This window comes from Nycticebus coucang, chromosome 9 (genome assembly GCF_027406575.1).
Source record: "Nycticebus coucang isolate mNycCou1 chromosome 9, mNycCou1.pri, whole genome shotgun sequence".
Taxonomy (NCBI): Eukaryota; Metazoa; Chordata; class Mammalia; order Primates; family Lorisidae; genus Nycticebus; species Nycticebus coucang.
The window spans coordinates 126,606,162-126,621,348 of record NC_069788.1 but is presented as its reverse complement, the minus strand read 5'-3'; the positions used below and the strand labels follow the sequence as shown (position 1 = coordinate 126,621,348).

At 40.1% G+C, this 15,187-nt stretch overlaps 1 protein-coding gene across 1 annotated transcript in view; it reads left to right on the top strand.

Moving 5' to 3' along the window:
• SLC35F4 (solute carrier family 35 member F4) overlaps positions 1 to 15,187 on the top strand; it is a 286,744-nt gene that overhangs the window by 266,307 nt on the left and 5,250 nt on the right. Inside the window, exons 5-6 of the mRNA XM_053603574.1 lie at positions 4,542 to 4,667; positions 13,330 to 13,522. Of these exons, the coding sequence (XP_053459549.1) occupies positions 4,542 to 4,667; positions 13,330 to 13,522 (319 nt within the window). The remainder of the gene's footprint in view (positions 1 to 4,541; positions 4,668 to 13,329; positions 13,523 to 15,187) is intronic.

The window sequence follows — 15,187 nt, the reverse complement described above, 5'->3', positions numbered from 1 at the left end:
TTAATTCATATAAAGAAAGATGTGTATAAGAAAGGAGGTGTTTTGAGCTCCAACACCCTTGGATTTGTTGCTATCCTGGGTATTTCCTCCCCCATCCAACTACATCTGGACAGCTATAGATTGCTTCTCTTCTCTTCTCTTCTCTTCTCTTCTCTTCTCTTCTCTTCTCTTCTCTTCTCTTCTCTTCTCTTCTCTTCTCTTCTCTTCTTCTCTTCTCTCTCTCTCTCTTTCTTTTTGAGACAGAGTCTCACTGTGTCACCCTCTGGTAGAGTGCCATGGCTCCATAGCTCATAGTAACCTCAAACTCTTGAGCTCAAACCATCCTCTTGCCTCAGTTTTTCATTTGTAGTAGAGATGGGGTCTTGCACTTGGTTAGGCTGGTCTTGAACTCCTGAACTCAAGCAATCCACCTGCCTCAGCCTCCCAGAATGGTAGGATTATGAGCGTGAGCCACCATGCCCAGCCTCCCTCTTTATTTCTCATATTTCAGCTCTAGTTTGACTTGATTGGATTCTAGTAAAAGAGACAGCTCTTTACAGAACTTTAAATATAACACGTGCAGAAGTTTAAGGATTCTGTATAGCCATGGTTCTTTGAAAAATGGATGCTATTTGAATCCACTCATAAAGAAAGGCAATTGTTTGAGTGGTTCCTGTGGGTCAGTTTATTAATGTGTGTTCTAACCTCAATTGGTGACCGATAGCCTTCAACCTGAGTATTGAGATCTGCATTTTTGGGGATGCTGTACGCTTTGGGATTCAAGGGTCCCCTGTGAACCAGGAGGTGTCTTCATACTCACTCAACTTCAGGAAACAGGATTAGCCTTGAGGCAAAGTAAAGAAAAACATTTGGGTTATAATAACTCACTTAGACCTTTAGTATCTTGAGGGACCACTACAGGAAGAGAAGCAATTGAAGGTTCATTTCCGTGCCTTGGACTCTGAAAGAAACAGTGTTGTTATGTGAATAGTAATCATGGAAACATCTACGAGGGGGAAACAGTGAGTGGGAAGATGCTGGTAAAGCCCCATGGAGAGTCAGAGAGGACCTGACCCATGTGGCTTTTGAGGGTTTGAGCCCAAAGAGGAAAAAGTGAAGATACGAGAAAACAAAGACAGCCAAAAGCCAGATGCCCCTCTAGCCTTCATCTGTATGAACTAATTCTTTGAAAAGTAAAAGACACATAGCTTTTGTGCAGGATCACAGGTGTATTTAACATAATGAGATCACCTAATGTCTACCAGTAAAGCCTTCCTTGGGGTTGAGGAACAGGCTCAAATGTCCTCACAGTCCACCTCCAGCCCTGCAAGTTGAAACACAGGGTTCTCTGACAGCCTGAGCCTGTAGAAGGGAGCCAGCTCTGGAGGCCCTGCCCCTCACGTGGATGCCAAGGCAATGTGGGCACATGTGATGGGACAGTCTGGAGAGCTTTAGAGAGGTGAGATGTAGCCATTGGCAGTAACACTGTCCCCCAAGCCAGATGCAGATCATGATAATGGTGGTGTCCCCATCTTATTTAGACAATTCTGGTTGGTTAAGAGGCTGAGTCTAGATTAGGGTGTCAGGAAAGCCATATCTTTCAGAAGCCAAGAAGCCACCACCACTGGACATGCCCAGTCAGTGGGAGAGGTCTCCACATGGACACTGCCCTGTCCTGGGAGCATTTTTGTGGCTGCCATCCTGTGAATAAGCATAGATGAGCATTTCTGACACAGGATTTTAGGTGCTGGCTTCCTACAGATGTATTTCCAGGTTGCTGAGCCCATAAAGAGTCCTTTTGTGTTTTTCTGTCGAGAAGAACAGACTATTAACCCTTCTTTGGTGACTGGTTGATTCTGAAAGGGTGTCTGACTCAGATCTGTGCTTAAGTCATTTGTTCTCTGCATATTTTTAATGAGTATGTCCCTCTAAAGTTAAACCAATGTTGCCAAGCAGAGCTACTCCGGGATCTTCTAGAAGACCACTCTAAATAGGCCTTGGACCTAACATGTTCTTGCATTTACAAAATTAGCTGAGATCCTTTCCTTTAGTTCCAACTGTGTAAATAAGAAATACAATGAAAATTTCTTAAAACATGGCCATAGGGAATTTATCCTACCAGGTAGCTGTGAAATTTAAATGAAAATGTGCCAAACAATTTAATTTATCTATCACCCCTACAGGAGCCTAGCATGTAACTTATAAAACATTGCTCATACCATGGAAAAGAATTTTTAACATCTCAAACATTCAGATTTTCACACCTTCAGAACTTAACCAATAGCATTGTCTGTTGAAAGTGAAAAATGTTTCTCTACCTGAAGGCAATTGAAAGAGACACTGGTATAATAGATCTGTCAATTTATGTGGTCCAGGCTAGTATTTTCACAAGCACTTGAATAGAATAAGTAATGAAGACCTTTAAGAGGCTCACTATCATTATAATTTTGAATTGGTATGAAATTATGTCATCTTCAGCCATATCTAATTCGTACCTTGAGAAAATTTATTAATTCCTACCTTGAGAAATTTTATGCATATATATATATATGTATATATATATGTATACACTAATGGCTGACTTAGAAAAGAAATGGTTCCCACCTGTGGTCATATCCTCGGGATCATTGTATTTAATGCTCATCATTTTCCAATGATGTTTTTGTTTTTTGCTTCTGGTTTTGTTTTGTTTTTAAATGGACTATTTGTTTTCATAATTTCTTAAACCCAGAATTACATACTTTACACAATTGCCTAAACCCATATATTACAGATTGTAGTGTACCTTCAATAATTTTAAATGCAAAATAGCTCATTTTGTTAAATTCATTAGGATTCACACCATGTTCTGTTGATCTTATATTAAAGTAACCACCAGTTTATTTAAACAAGAAACCACAACTGATGTTTGGCCAAAAGAGAACAAATGTTAATTCAAATTATTATTTTATAAGTCCAGTCTTCTGAGGGAAATCTATGTGTGCACACGCACAGTTTAACCCATGAATTTTATTTAAACACAAAAACAAATCAGAAAATGCCAGCATCTAATGTGACTTTTTGTCTGAAATCAGACCACCCAAAGAATTGTTGCAAATTCCTAGCTGACTTATAAACTTCAAATCAAGGAAAATGATAACCTTCACAGAATTTCCAGGTCTAGATAAGCCCCTTACCAATGTTTATTCATGAGTCTGTTACTTCATGTTTAGACAATTTCCTTGGCATCTCGTAGTGTATTAAGTTCTATTCCCTATAATTTAAGAGTCCAACCAGCACACATGCCTGGCAGCTTCAGAGATTATGATATTCACTCAGCAAGAAAAACACCTCCCATCAAGAAGCCTCCTGGAAAACATTTTATGAAGGTGGTTTTTCACTGCTAGAATGTTGGCATCTGTTCTCAAGGACTCTTGCTGTTTCTCATAAAGGACACGTTAGTCTGGAGCTACTCTGAAACCAGGCAGGAGCTGGATTGGGTGACCATTAACAAAAGACTGACATGTTAAAGATCTCCATTTTGTTATAAATTCAGAAAGTCCAAAGATAAATCACATATATGAAAGAGCTATTCTAAAGAAGAATTTATTTAGTTGGGAATACTCAGAACTGAAGCTTAACAAAATTTATACCATGTAGGTTTAAATTTCTCACAATTTTTTATTTGATTTAAAATCAGTGAGACTATTTCACAATGAAATAGCATACTTATTGTTCCCTGTACCAGGGTTGTTATTTTACTGCTTGCCGCGCTTTGAAATGTTTTCTAGTAGAACCAGTTCAGGACAAAAGAGACAGATGCAAACCTACATTTCACTAAGGGAGTGGACACTGTTCTGAATATACCAAGATTCCTATCAATTTACAGTTAACCATTATGACTTCAGTTGAATTATAACTATTTCCCATTATGCAGTTAGTGCTGTAGAATAATTAAATTATCCTTCAGTGATTTTCCTTAAAAATGGAATTAATTTGCATGTAAACCAAAGGAGGAACCAGTTTCCATTTGACATTCCAAGTGACAACAGAGACTTAGCTTGCTCCTGTGCAAACCACTGTGACAGGTTATTCCCTGTCTTTTTTTCCCTTGGGCTAAATTTTGTCTCTTGGCTGTATCAATATTATGTCTCCTTAAGCAAGTCCCAGTTATGTGGACATTTTCATAAACAAACATTGATCCAAGGACCTAATTAAAATGTATGATGAATTGTTTGGAGAATAGATGAAAAATGTTTAGCAGTGACTTCCTATTAAACGTATTTCACCAATATGGATGTTAACCTCTAGAAATTTGAGTCAAAAAATTAAACTAAAATTAATAACCCTAAAAAATGTAAATAAAAAATAAAACTACTAACTCTTCCTTAGAATGTGAGCAGCTTTTATATTCAATGCCTGGGTGTCTCGTGAGCATCCTGATTTATTTCTAATACTGATCCTTCCTATGATTGTGCAGCAATGTACAAGAGGTAATTTGGTTTAAAGGACTTTCATTAAGTCCTGGATTGCTTCCTCTGAGATACAGAGGCATCAATTTTGTTTCCTATTCTATTCCACAGATAGTTGCTGCAATAATGGCAATTACTGGCATCGTCATGATGGCGTACGCAGATAACTTCCATGCTGACTCCATTATAGGAGTGGCATTTGCAGTGGGCTCAGCCTCTACATCTGCGTTATATAAGGTATGTTGTGCACTTTTTTAAAGAATAGTCAACCGTCACTTATGGCTCAGACTGAAGTAATAAAGTAAGGAAGACAATGAAAACTTTGGTTCAAAAAAAAAATACTTTGTTGAAATATTAGTACCATTTATTGAGTACTTGTAGTATGCTAGGCACCTGCCAGAAAATTTTGCCTGTGTTAACACAGCTGTATGAGGCATAAATACTTATTCTCATTTTCCAGATGAGGAAACTGAGACTTTGAAAGGTTAAGTAACTTGCCCAAGGTCATACAGCCAAGAAGTGATAGAGCCAAGATTTAAACTTCAGACTAACCATTCCTAAGCCCATATGCTACACTCCAGCCCCATAAGAAGCAGGTAGTTAGCAGCAAAGTTAGAAAGCCGTCTCCTCTTTCTGTGTTTCTTTAATTTTAAATCCAAAGAGGTATGAGAAATAGGGAACCAGCTGTCACTTGAGCAGTCAGTACTTACTATGTATTAACCCCAGGCTGCAGAAGCTCATGTTACCAGCAAAGAGAAGAATCCCTTTCTCTCTGATGGACACTGTGTTTACTTGCTACTCTTTCTCCACTGGGTTCCCTTCCATCAGTGAAAATTCTATTGCACCTGACTTCAGAAGCAGAGACTAAGATGTACAGGGTTACTCCCCAAAGCTCTGCTTTTAAAAGCCAGTTTTCTCCATGTATTAAAGAGCTATTCTGATTTCACCTCTCCTGGTGTTTCAATGAGAAAACATGCTCTCTAAAAGGCAGGAAATACCCCTTTCATCCCTCCTGGATGCCTATTCTGATTATTCACCAATGCTGTGGTTCAGAGGGGAGGAAGTCTGTTTCCATACTGACATCTTTTGGCCCATGGGTTCTGTGTGACAGGCCTGACAAGTGCTCACTCACTGGCCATTAGTCTAACTTGCTCCCCAATTGAGATTCCACCAAGATGTCTGATGTGACTACAGACTGCTCATGTTCAAATTCTCTTAAGTCTCTCAAGAGAAAATATATTAATACTAAGTTCAGTTGACATTAAAAGCAGTCCCTGGGATTCTGGGAAGATGGCCAACTAGTCAGGGCCCTCAGCAGAGGGCCCTGACAAGAGGGAGACAAACTGGAGAGAATCGGACTCTATGAAGCCAAAGGTGCAGAGCTGAGCCAAGGTGCAGAGCTGAGTGAGCTGTGACTCCAAGGAAGAGCATTCAAGAAAACAAATTACAGGTACAAAGCGTATAGATTAGAGGATGGGAGTCCCCTCCCCCTGGTGGAAGGCCCCCATGGTCTCTGCAAATGAGCAGGAAACAAAAGACCTCTCATTTTACCTCACTGGAGAGAGCTATTAAACACCAGGTCCCTTTCTCTCTCTTATGATTCTAGACACCACCCTCCAGGGCATAAAATTGAACAAATATTTTCCCCCACAATTCCAAACTCCTAGTCCACCCTTCCCCCCTCACATGGCGGTCTGAGATTCTGCCCCCTGCAGAGCACAGAGTGTTTGGGATTCTCCTGAGAGATCTGGGCATAGTGTGGACTACCGAACATCAGGAATCTGTGACTAGTGGGGAAGAAAGAGGGTAGGAGAAGGGGCAGTCCCCTGGTTATGACTATGCCCCACCAGGGGTGGTATGGACCCTCAGGCTGTGTCTGGCAGGAGGGGGTACAGAACCTCCGGCTCTGATGGCACCCGTAAGCAGGAGAGTTGTTGTCCAGTGTGGACTGAGTTTGATGGGTGGGGCTGGTCTCTGGCTCCAGCTGGGCTGGGAAGCAGAAGCTTCCTGGGTGTGGACTGAGACCTGGGGGCAATAATGTGGTCCCCTGACTCCAAATGGGCTGGCAAGCAGAGAAGCAGACTCCAGTGTGGACTGAGTCTGGAAGGAGGGGGTGTGGACCCCCAGCTCTAAATGCTGTTGGAGACCCTTGGATACCTCTCTGTTGAGCAGCATTTATACTGCCCAAGAAAATTTGATTGGGACTTGTGTCTGGGGCTGTCCACCCAGGGATTCTCTGAGGTTGACCTTGGAAGTTCTATAATGGACAGAACTGAAGGGTGGGGGTAGGGGACCACAGCTGTCTGTATCTCTCCACAGCCAAGATTTAAACCTAATACCATGCCTTGTTAGGATAGGACAGAGGTTGGCTGATTTCAAAACAGAGCCAGCTTGCACTATCTCACCAAGTAGATCTTCAGAATCTCTGGCCAAAACTCTGAAAGGGGCCTGTGTAAGGTTGTAGGGGATAAGCCACAATTATAAAGCCTAGCACTTTGGTAAGGAAATAATTATCTCTACTACCTGGGAACCCCAATTCAATCTTACCCTACCAGTTCTAATAACCAAACGATGGAAAATAAACATAGCGTGGAAATGGAAGAACTCTGGCAACATGAATACCAAAGTAGATCAATCCACCCACCCCCCAAGGAATGACAAAGGAGATACAACTGAATATGTCATGCATAGACAAATGGCTGAAATGTCAGAAACAGAATTCAGAATATGGAAGGAAAATAAGATGACTAGAATGGAAGAAAAGTTAGAAATTGAAAGCCAAAGAGTAGTTCTAAAGTTGTCTCAAGAAATTAATGAATTCAAAGACAAAGTCATCAAAGACATAATGAGAAAAGAGATAGAAGAGCTCAAGGAAAAGTTATTTGAGGAGCTCTGAAATGCAGTAGAATCCCTCACCAAAGCATTGACCAGGAAGAAGAAAGGATCTCTGGAACTGAAGACAAAGCTTTTGAACATTTCCAAATGCTCAAAAAGGCAAATGGAAAGCTAAAACTGATCATTCCCTGAGAGAATTATGGGATCACTCCAAAATCTCAAACATTCATCTTGTAGGAATTCCTGAAGGAGAGGGGGGTGGTCCTAAAGGAACAGATGCTCTACTCCAAGAGATTATGGAGGAGAATTTCTCAAGTATTGCAAGAGATACATAAATTTAGATAGTAGACAGTTTCAGAACCCCAGCAAGACTCCATCCAAATAAAACATCTCCTAGACACATTGTGATTAACTTTGCCTAAGTTAAGATGAGGAGAAAATTCTGCAAGCAGCCGGATGTAAGAAAAGCATTACCTACAGAGGGAGAAATATCAGAATGACTGCAGGTCTCTGAGCCAAAACCATTCAAGCCAGAAGAGGATGGTCATCAACCTTCAATCTCCTGAAACAAAACAACTTTCAGCCCAGGATCCTGTATCCAGCTAAACTGAGTTTCATTCGTGATGAAGAAATAAAACACTTTAATGACATACACATGTTGAAGAAATTTGCCAAAACTAAACCAGCTGTCTAGGATATTCTCAGACCCATCCTTCACAATGACCAGCATAATGCTCTACCACCAAAGTAAACTCACTCAGAAATTTTTGAACAAAACTCAACTTCCACAATGGTTAAAGGATTAAAATGTCCACTGGACAATCAAAAAACATGACACTCAAATCGCTAGCAGGATCATAAATTCTCTCAATTAATGTGAATGGTCTAAATTGTCCTCTAAAGAGACACAGGTTAGCTGACAGTATAAAAAAAAACTCAGACCAGATATCTGCTGCATACAAGAATCTCATCTTACCTTAAAGAATAAAAGTAGACTCAGGATAAAGGGATGGACATTTATAATACAGGGAAATGAAAATCAGAAAAAAACAGGGGTTGCAATTTTAGTTGCAGATACCAATGACTTTAAACCAACAAAGATAAAGATAAGGATGGTCACTACATATTTGTCAAGGGAAACACCCAACATGAAGAGATTTCGATAATTAATATTTATGCACCCTACCAGAATGCTCCTCAATTTATAAAGCAAACCATAATGGATATGAACAACTTGATATCTTCCTGCACTATAATAGTTGGAGAATTTAACACCCCTTTGACAGTTTAGGATAGGTCCTCCAAGAGTAAAATAAACAAAGAAATATTAAACTTCAACCTGACCCTAGAACAAATGGATTTAACAGACCTCTACAGAACATTTTATCCTAATAAAACTGAATATACATTCTTCTCATCAGCCCATAGATCCTCCTCCAAGATTGATCATATCTTAGGACACAAGTCTAACTTCAGCAAATTTAAAATAATAGAAATTATTTCATGTATCTTCTGGGACCACCATGGAATAAAAGTTGAACTGAACAGCAACAGGAATCTTCATACTCAAACAAAGTCATGGAAACTAAATAATCTTAGACTTAATGATAGCTGGGTCAAAGACAAGATTAAGAAAGACATCGCCAAATTTTTGGAACAAAATTACAATGAAGACATGAATTATCAAAACCTGTGGGATACTGCAAAGGCAGTCCTAAGAGGGAAATTTATAGCATTGAAAGGCTTCATCAAGAGAACAGAAAGAGAGGAAGCCTATAAGTTAATGGGACATCTCAAGCAACTGGAAAAGGAAGAACATTGCAACTCCAAACCCAGCAGAAGAATAGAAATAACTAAAATTAGGGCAGAATTAAATGAAATTGAAAACAAAAGAATTATTCAGAAGATCAACCAAAAAAAAAAGTTGGTTTTTTGAAAAGATTAATAAAATTGAGAAATCGTTAACTAACCTAACCAGAAACCAAAAAGTAAAATCTCTACTATTGTCTATCACAGTGGTTCTCAACCTTCCTAATGCTGCAACCCTTTAATACAGTTCCTCATGTTGTGGTGACACCCAACCATAAAATTATTTTCATTGCTACATCATAACTCTAATTTTGCTACTGTTATGAATCATAATGTAAATATATGATATAAGGCAACCCCTGTGAAAGGGTCATTCTACCTCCAAAGGGGTCACAACCCACAGGTTGAGAACCACTGGTCTATCAGAAATAATAAAGGAGAAATAACAACCGACACCTCAGAAATTCAAAAAAATCCTCAATGATTACCACAAAAAACTCCATTCCCAGAAATATGAAAATCTGAAGGAAATGGACCAATACCTGGAAGCATGCCACCTTCCTAGACTCAACCAGAAAGAATTGGAAATTTTAAATAGACCTACATCAATCACTGAAATCACATCAACAATACAAAATCTCCCAAAAGAAGAAAAGTCTTGGACCAGATGGCTTCACATCTGAATTCTATCAAACCTTTAAAGAGGAACTAGTACTTGTATTATACAACCTTCTCCAAAGCATAGAAAAAGAAGGAATACTTACCAACACATTCTATGAAGCAAATATCACCCTGATCTGCAAACCAGGAAAGGATCCAACAAAGCAATAAAATTATAGACCAATATCATTAATGAATATTGTTCAAAAATATTCAATATTATCTTAGTAAACAGAATTCAACAACACATCTAAAAATTCATGATCAAGTTGGTTTCATTCCAGGTTATAGGGTTGATTCACCATACACAAATCTATAAATATAATACATCACATAAACAAAATAAAAAATAAAGACCATATGTTTCTCTCAATTGATGCAGAAAAAGCTTTTGACAATATCCAGCATCCTTTCATGATCAGAACACTTAAGAAAATAGGCTTAGAAGGGACATTTCTTAGACTGATAGAGGTAATTTACAGAAAACCCACAGCCAATATAATATTGAATGGAATAAAATTGAAATATTTCCACTCAGATCAGGAGCTAGGCAAAGATTCCCATTGTCTCCAAGGCTATTCAACATAGTAATGAAAGTCTTAGCTATCGCAATCAAGCAAGAGAAGGTGATCAATGGTATCCAAATATGGTTAGAAGAGATTAAACTCTCACTCTTTGCTGATGATATGATCCTATACCTGGAAAACCCCAGGAACTCAACTACAAAATTCTTAGAAGTGATCAAGGAAGGCAGCAGTGTCTCAGGGTGCAAAATCAATACTTACAAATCAGTAGGTTTTATATATGTCAACAATAGTCAAGCTGAAAATACAGTCAAGGACTCTATTCCCTTTACTGTAGTAAGAAGATGAAATATCTGGGAATTTACATAACAAAGGATGTGAAAGATCTCTATAAAGAGAATTATGAAACTCTGAGAAAAGAAATAGCTGAAGATGTTAACAAATGGAAAAACATACCATGCTCTTGGCTGGGAAGAAACAACATTCTTAAAATATCCATACTACCCAAAGTAATCTACATATTTAATGCAATCCCTATTAAAACACTGTTGTCGTACCTTAAGAGCTTGCAAAAATAGTGCTTCGTTTTACATGGAATCAGAAAAAACATCAAATAGCCAATATATTACTCAGAAAAAAAAAATCAGGAGGAATCATGTTACCAGACATAAGGTTATATTATAAATCTATAAGGATCAAAACAGCATGGTACTGGCACAAAAACAGAGAGGTAGATGTATGGAACAGAATAGAGAACCAAGAGATGAACCCAGCTACTTATCATCATTTGATCTGTGTTTTGATCAAAAACATTCAGTGGGGGAAAGACTCCCTATTTAACAAATGGTTCTGGGTGAACTGGCTGGTGACCTATAGAAGACTGAAACTGGACCCCCACCTTTCAATATTAATAAAAATTGATTCTCAATGGATAAAAGATTTAAATTTAAGACATGAAACTATAAAAATACTAGAAGATAGTGCAAGAAAAACACTTGAAGAAATTGGCCTGGGAGAATATTTTATGAAGAGGACCTCCCCCCCTCCCCCACAATTGAAGCAACACCAAAAATACATTACTGGGATCTGATCAAACTAAAAACCTTTTGCACAGCCAAGAGCATAGTAAGTAAAGCAAACAGACAACCTTCAGAATGGGGGAAGATTTTTGCAGATTATGCTTCTGACAAAGGTCTGATAACTAGAATCCACACAGAACTCAAACTAATCAATACGAAAAGAACAAATAATTCCATTTCTATGTGGGCAAGAGAATTGAACAGAAACTTCTCGAAATAAGACAGGCAAACAGCCTACAGAGACGTGAAAAAATGCTCATCATCTTTAATCATCAGAAAAATGCAAATTAAAACCACTTTGAGATATTATCTAACTCCAGTAAGATTAGCCCACATCACAAAATCCTAAAACTATAGATGTTGGTGCGGATGTGGAGAAAAGGGAACACTTCTACACTGCAGGTGTGAATGCAACCAAATATGTCCTTTTTGAAAAGAAGTTTGGAGGATACTCAAGGAATCAAAAGTAGACCTACTGTTTGATCCTGCAATTCCTCTACTAGGAATATATACCCAGTTAATCAAAAATCATTTTACAACAAAGACATTTGCACCAGAATGTTTATAGCAGCCCAATTCATAATTCCCAAGACACGGAAACAGCCCAAGTGCCCATCAACCTGTGAATGGATTAACAAATTGTGGTATATGTACACCACAGAATACTATGTGGCCATAAAAATGTTGGAGACTTCACATCTTTTATGTTTACCAGGATGGAGCTGGAACATATTCTTCTCAGTAAAGTATCTCAAGAATGGGAAAAAAAGTATCCAATGTACTTAATACTACTATGAAATCAATAGATAATCACCTATACATTCATACGAATAGTAAAACATAACTATAGCCCAGAAAGTAGAAGGGAAGAAAAGGGGGAGTGGGGGGAGTTGGGAAGAGGGAGGATATTTGGGGAGACTTCACCTAATGTGCGTGATGCAATGGTACATTTCAAAACTATTAAGAAAAGAATATAACTTGTCTTACCACAACAAATAAGTGAGGTGATAGGTGTGTTAATCAGTTGAATGTAACATTTCACATTATATATCAAATCAGTATACTGAACCCCATAAATGCATCAGTGTAAACAGTTATGATTTAACAAAAATAAATAAATAATACAAAAAAATAATAAAAGCAGTCCCTGGGATTGTTAGGTGACCAGCATGGATTTTACAGAGACAATTCTCCTGACCAGGTTACACAACATATTCATTCTGAGAGTGGTAATATTTCTGACATGCACAAAATCACATCTGCACCCTAATTCCAAGCAGAAAAGATCTACTCCATTCTATGTTGTTTGTTAAAGGGTTCACATAGGGAGAAAAGGGGTTAAGAAGGTAAGAAATACGGACTGGAGACCTGACTTCCTCCCCGGCCTGTCCTGTGTCTGTACATTAACCACTGGCCTCTGTTTTCCCTCTTTCTCTGTACGCTGGTTTTGTAATCCAGAAAAAAACTGTCACTTTCAAACCTGGGGAATAAACACAATGTCTGTGAATACATTTTAAGCTCAGAAAGAATATTGGTTATAAATCTGCGGCATCATTATTATTTGTCTCAATGTAATGACAGGGTCTTTCTGTCCAATTTCATTTTCAGTATCTTTCAAGATAAGGATGAATGAATCCCATGCTTGGGGGAAGGAATGCTGGGATGTCAATCCCAGCAGATTTTTCTGAGCCTCTCTGTGCTCTAACTTACCTTTCACCCCATACCCATCCTGACGGTGGCACTTAACACAATGCACCCTCCCCAGCAGTTTCCAGCAGCACAAGGAATTCGTTTTATGGCATTTGCTATTTCACATGAAGGCTACAGGACATTTTCATTCCTTATCTCAACAGCCCATTCAATGCCATGAAGATGTCAAGGCAGGCAGAAAGGACAATAAAGTCTGGGTTGCTTAGTTCACAGTGTAGGTCAGTAGAATTCATCTTTCTGCTCCAGCTCCTGTGTGACTGAAGAGTGTCTTTCCCACTCCAGGTTTTGTTTAAGATGTTTCTTGGAACTGCCAACTTTGGAGAAGCCGCACACTTCGTCTCCACCTTGGGTTTCTTCAATTTGATCTTCATCTCCTTCACCCCAGTTGTCCTGTTCGTCACCAAGGTGGAGCACTGGTCCTCGCTGGCGGCCCTGCCATGGGGCTGTCTCTGCGGGATGGCAGGACTATGGCTGGGTAAGTGGCCTCAGAGCTTTCCTTCTGTTGCCTATGGCTCCACTTCCTCCGGATAATCAGATTAGCTAACAGGATTGTTCTCTTGGGGGCCCTGCCCTGTTTCCCAAACTTACATTATTTAATGTCGTCGGATGGTTAGAAGGTTCTTGGCATTAGTTGATTAGATCAGAGCTGTCCAACTACAGGGTGTCCTAAAAGTCGCCCCAAAGTTGTCAGGCATAAGACAAATGGGATATTATAGCTAAATGTGCCTTTATTTACAAAATATTTGCTACAAAATTTTATAATAAGGTGGCCGACAGATAGAGAATATTTTCTAAGTACAGAGGGTGCCAAAAAATATATAAACACATTTTAAGAAAGGAAAACACTATTAAGACTGTAATAATAATATGGATAACAAAAGATGAATACAAGTCATGTTGAGCACCTCTTGCAATTGCAGAAATCAGACGTGACTCAAGTACCACAATTAACACAGTTTTGGTACCCTCTGTATTTTGTAAAATTTCGTAATGACTATTTTGTAAATGAAGGTGCATTTAGCTATAATTCCCCCATTTTACCTATGTGTGGTGACTGTCGAGCAACTTTTAGGACACCCTGTAGCGTGCCCCTCGTGGGTGGAGGCTCAGGCCACCCCTGCCTTAGCGCAGCCTGGGGTCCTCCCTGGCACTGAACCCCACTAGTCTCGCCCACCTGCGCTGCCGCGTGTCGCGCAGAGCTGAGAGAGCGGAGGGCAGCATTGGTGCAACGCAGGACGACTCAAACGGTGGGGACACTAGATTTAAGAGAAAGGGACATGGGGGGTTTAGAGAAAGAGGCAGGAAGAAAAGAGATGATTTTTAGGAGTGAAGCAGGTCATGAGGGGGCAGGAAAGCCATACAGAAGTGTTTGGAGTTAAAACCCACTTAATGACCCTAAGGTGCACATGCGCACATTGGGCAGCTCAATCTGGCTCCCTACGCCGGACGACTTTGGGACAGGAAGCCCTCTGCAGGCAGGGCAAGAAGGCAGCCTGCACTGGCTTGGTGGTCCTGGCTGACTAGATTGTCCCTAGTCAGCGCCAAGAAAAAGTCACCTGGGGTCCCTTTAATGGTGTCCTTCCAGCTCACTAGAGCTCCGGGGCCGTCTGCCTCCCCGCGTTCCGCCTCCCCGAGCGCGGTTCCAGCTGCGAGCTGTGCTGCTCCTCTCCCTTGATGCGACAGGGTCTGGGAAATAACAAGCCTGCTCCTCCGTCACCACGCAGGCGACAGTCAGCAGCAGCCGGCTGACTCGGCTGCTGTTTACCCAGATCCAAATCGTTTTCCCTCTCCTCTCTCCAGCCCCCTCTTCTGGCTCCACGTTTTCCCACCGCCCTCCACCTGCAGGACGCCTGCCGGCCCCAACTGGGCCTCTCTCCCAGACGTAAATCGTAAATCGATGTAAATCGAAATAGCGGCAGCACCGCAATTCCTGGGAGAAAGTGTCTTTATTTTTATTCCCACAGAGGTGTGCATAGGGCCATCTTTTCCTAGTCTGGCCCAGGCCCTGAAGGGGAGGTTTTAAACAGAAACACTCAAGAGAATGGTTAAACGTGAACTGCTGGTCCCTTGAGTTCTACTCTTTTTTTTTTTTGCAGTTTTTGGCCGGGGCTGGGTTTGAACTCGCCACCTCTGTCATATG